The sequence below is a fragment of the Hylobates moloch genome, unplaced genomic scaffold (assembly GCF_009828535.3).
Source record: "Hylobates moloch isolate HMO894 unplaced genomic scaffold, HMol_V3 SCAFFOLD_10, whole genome shotgun sequence".
NCBI lineage: Eukaryota > Metazoa > Chordata > Mammalia > Primates > Hylobatidae > Hylobates > Hylobates moloch.
The window spans coordinates 20,608,994-20,613,523 of record NW_026652285.1 but is presented as its reverse complement, the minus strand read 5'-3'; the positions used below and the strand labels follow the sequence as shown (position 1 = coordinate 20,613,523).

The window sequence follows — 4,530 nt, the reverse complement described above, 5'->3', positions numbered from 1 at the left end:
TTTTTTTTTGAGACGGAGTTTTGCTCTGTCGCCCAGGCTGGAGTGCAGTGGCGCGATCTCGGCTCACTGCAAGCTCCGCCTCCCGGGTTCATGCCATTCTCCTGCCTCAGCCTCCCGAGTAGCTGGGATTACAGGCGCCCGCCACTGCGCCCGGCTAATTTTTTGTATTTTTAGTAGAGACGGGGTTTCACCGTGTTAGCCAGGATGATCTCGATCTCCTGACCTCGTGATCCACTCGCCTCGGCCTCCCAAAGTGCTGGGATTACAGGCGTGAGCCACCGCGCCCGGCCTAGTGAGCCCTTTTCTCTACTAAAATTCAAAAAAAAAATTAGCCAAGTGTGGTGGTGCACGCCTGTAGACTTAGCTACTCAGGAGGCTGACGTGGAAGGATTGCTCGAGCCTAGGAGGTCAAAGCTGCAGTGAATCCTGATCACACCGCTGCACTCCAGCCTGGGTGATGGAGTGAGACCCTGTCTCAAAATAAATAAATAAATAAATAAAAATTATTTGATAAGCCAGGTGCAGTGGCTCACACTGGGAATCCCAGCACTTTGTGAGGCCGAGGCAGGAGGATCTGTTGAACCTAGGGGTTTAAGACCAGCCTCAGCAACATAGAGACTCTATCTCTACAAAGAAAAATTTTTTTAATAAAAAATTAGTCTGGGCACAGTGGTTCACACCTATAATCCCAGCACTTTTGGAGGCCAAGTCAGGCAGATCACTTGAGGTCAGGAGTTTGAGGCCAGCTTGGTTAACATGGTGAAACCCTGTCTCTACTAAAAATACAAAAATTAGCCGGGTGTGCTGGTGGGTGCCTGTAATCCCAGCTACTTGGGAGGCTAAGGCAGGAGAATCACTTGAACCTGAGAGGCAGAGATTGCAGTGAGCCGAGCCGAGATTGCACCACTGCACTCTGGCCTGAGCAACAGAGTGAGGCTCTGTCTCAAAAAAATAACAATTACAAATTAGCCAGATGTGGTGGCATGTGCCTATAATCCTAGCTCTACTGGGGAGACTGAGGTGGGAGGATTGCATGAACTCACAAGTTTGAGGTTGCAATGAGCTATGATTGTGCCACTGCACTCCAGCCAGAGTGACAGAGCAAGACTCTATCTCTAAAGAAATAAAAATAAAATAAAGTATTTTGATGAATGGACATATTGTCACCATTCAGGACTACATATTGTTGCAGTTCTTTTTTTTTTTTTTTTTTTTTTTTTTTGAGACAGGGTCTCCAGGGTCTCCCCTGTTGCCCAGGCTGGAATGCAGTGGCACAGTCTTGGCTCATTGCAACCTCCACTGCCCAGGCTCAAGCGATTCTCCAGCCTCAGCCTCTAGAGTAGCTGGGACTACAGGCATGTGCCACCACACTTGGCTAATTTTTGTAGAGAAAGGGTTTCGTCATGTTTCCCAGGCTGGTCTGAAACTCCTGAGCTCAAAGCAATCCACCCGCCTCGGCCTCCCAAAATGCTGGGATTACAGGCGTGAGCCACTTTGCCCACCCAATGCATAGTTGCACTTCTACAAGAGTTCTCCCTGCAATGTTGTCTCCTGGCCATTTCTTCCCAGAGAGATCAGTGTGTGCCCCTCTGTCCACACTCCTAGAGGGCTCCCTCCCCACAGTGGGCTGTGACCTACGACCTCCAGTCAAAGAGAAAAGCTGATTGCTCTCCAGCATCATGCCCCTTTCCCACATGTGGGCTTCCCCAAACCAAAGGTGCTCTTCTAGCCCTAATGTGTTAGAGGAAAAGGGCCAGCCTGGTAGGGCCAGACCAACTGACAAAGGTAAAAGGATAACAGACACTCTGGCCCGGGCACATGTCAGCACCCCTGGTCAGAACATTTGGTCTGACAAAGTGCAAGGCAGAAGCCAGGTCAGCTCCACCTCCACCTTCACCCTTCATCCCCTCATTTCACATTCTGTCCAGTGGAGCTAAAGCCCGCGGTTGCTGTGGGTGATAAATAAATAATCACAATGAGGAAGTACCTTTGAAATATACAGCTGACAGATCATATCCTCCCCTGGTTTGATTTCTTTCGCTGTCCGGGTGATGAATATACCTTTCCCTTGGCAGCCCGAATCCGGCTTACAAATGTATGTCTTATTTTTTCTTGACCTGCTGTACGTCTGCAAATCTCCCCAGCTACCAGAGCAGGGAGGGAACAATATACATCTTTAGCTGGGGAGCAATGAAAAGGAAGGCTAGCCCTTTATGACGAAAAGAAAGAAAAGCTATCTAATGTGACAAAGCCCTGGCACTGACAGATGCCCAGAGGTCCAGCAATGGGAGATAGTAGAGCATATGCAGCGGGGAGTGTGGGCTTCGGAGGGAATTCAGGCCTGGGTTGAAGCCCAAGCAACACCACTTACCAGTGGTGCAACGCTTTGCAAGGACTTGACCTCTCTAAACCTCAACTTCATCATCTATACAGTGAGGATAATAACGACACCCATCTCCTGTGGTGCTTAGTTGCCCAACATAATGCAGGCACAGTGCTGCATGTCCCATCAAGGTGAACATGGCACAGGTAGTTTGGTTTTCTGGGTTTGCAGGTAGAAGCTTTGGAGTTCTGGACCTGGCTCAAGCCCTGACAAGTGATGTGACTTTGGATCCATCAGTCTCTCACCCCATGCTGGGCTTCAGTGTTTCATCTGTGACACCTCCATTTCAGCTAGAGTATGGGAAAGCAAATCATATATTTGAACATATTTTGAGGAAAGTGTATTCAGAAGAAAGAAAGAAACTAAATTAATGGATTCGGTCTCTCAGTCTCGCTATACTTCTGTGTTTTAACTCAAAGGAACCTTGTAACCATTGGAAAAGTCACTTAACTGCAATGTTCCTCAGTAACCACGAAATCTGGAGCTCCTGTTGACCTGATGGCAAATACATTTCCTTCTAATTTGCTGCTAAGCCCTGAAACTTGTTCCAGAGAAGCCAAGGAAAGTCTGAGAACCCTGGAGCTCTTGGTTTTGGAAAGCACTGGGTGGAGAGGGGAGGGCAGAATTCCTCTGATACCCTTGCCGTGTGAGTATAATCTGATAGTGACAGTGTTCTAACCCTCTGCCCTGTCTCAGCCACCAGATTGCACCCCAGGTCATGTATGTCATCTCACATTTCTCCTGTTCCTCGGTAGTGTGGTCCAGAGCACTTTACATATCAGGAACTGATGTCGTTTTGAAATGGATATAAAGAGAGCAGAGAAGGGGAAGTGCTGACTGCTATCCATAGCATTGCATGGGACAGAGGTCAGGCATCCCTCCCTGCTCCTAACCAGGGTGCTAACCACCAGCACACTCTCTCCAGAGGTGCTCATGGTCCTTAAAGATTCAGAAACTGCACAGTTACGTGGTTGGAATTAGTTCAAAATCAACAGCTTTCAGGGTCAGAACAAATTCTCACCCCGGCTGCAGGTACAGGCTCCAGGGCACCCAGCCCCTAAATGTCATCTAATTTTACAGGCAGAGCCTTGTGTTTTCTCAACCTTGGACACACCCTTTATCCCTTCTCTTCCTGAACGGTAGCCAGAGAGATGGGAGATCATATGGGCAGGGAAAGTGGCAACCAGGGAATCGGGAGCAAGAGGAAATGTAAATGGGGAGGGGAGTGGAGAAGGAAGCACAGGGCGGGGGGCACTCACTCAGCAGGAAGACACCAGGTCCTAGGGAAAAAGTGGAAATCTTTAGGGAACATCTTTAACATGCGGCTCATATTCCTGGCCAGCAAGTCCTTCCGGCAGATTTCACTCATCCCGGGGAAGTGATTGATCTTCTGGAAGGGAAGCCGGAATTCATGAGTAATCGAGGGACATGGGAATACTACAAGATCTCCTCGGGAGACAGGTATAAAAATGGGGCCCCGCCGGGTAAGATGCCACACTTAAACCAAGGACCATCACTAGCCCAAATACCTGGTAACTTTTCATTTCCATCACCCGCTCCAGTGACACTGAGTAATCTGTCCAATAGAGAGTCCAGTCATCGTTTTCCCCTCCCTCTCTAAGGCCATACTGTTGGGCAGCCCTGCGCACTATTGAAGAAAGAAAAGCCTATTAGTCCAGGAAGTGGGGGAGGAGTATGGGGTGGGGAGATTCCATTACTAGGTGCTCCCAGACCAAGTACTGAAGCGACAGAACTCGGCTCCTTGAGACTGGAAGCCATCTTGCCCTCTCTGGATGCAAGAATGGAGAGTCAAACACTGTCACTGCATCCCTTGAGCCCAGGAGTTCAAGACCAGCCTGGCCAACATGGCAAAACCCCATCTCTACTAAAAGTACAAAAAATTAGCTGGGTGTGGTGGGGTGCACCTGTAATCCTAGCTACTCAGGAGGCTGAGGGGGAGAATAACCTGAGCCCTGAAAGTCGAGGCTGCAGTGAGCCGTGATCATGCCACTGCACTTGAGCCTGGGCAACAGGAGACCCTGTCAAAAAAAAAAGAAAGAAAAGAAAAGAAAAAAGAAAAGAAAGAAAAAGAAAGAAAGAAAGAAAGAAACAAAGAAAGAAAGGAAGGAAGGAAGGAAGGAAGGAAG

The 4,530-nt window shown here is 48.7% G+C and overlaps 1 protein-coding gene across 4 annotated transcripts in view; it reads right to left on the bottom strand.

Annotated features, from left to right (window-relative positions):
• The window catches only part of TTLL6 (tubulin tyrosine ligase like 6), a 56,260-nt gene that overhangs the window by 36,302 nt on the left and 15,428 nt on the right, over nucleotides 1–4,530 (bottom strand). For 3 of the 4 annotated variants that reach the window (XM_058446096.1, XM_058446097.1, XM_058446098.1), the window contains 3 exons: nucleotides 3,913–4,031; nucleotides 3,643–3,773; nucleotides 1,988–2,144 (listed from right to left, as the gene is read on the bottom strand). In XM_058446096.1, coding sequence (XP_058302079.1) covers nucleotides 1,988–2,144; nucleotides 3,643–3,773; nucleotides 3,913–4,031 — 407 coding nt within the window. Of the gene's footprint in view, nucleotides 1–1,987; nucleotides 2,145–2,628; nucleotides 2,674–3,642; nucleotides 3,774–3,912; nucleotides 4,032–4,530 lie in introns of those variants that run through there. The other variant, XM_058446099.1, reaches the window with a different exon arrangement.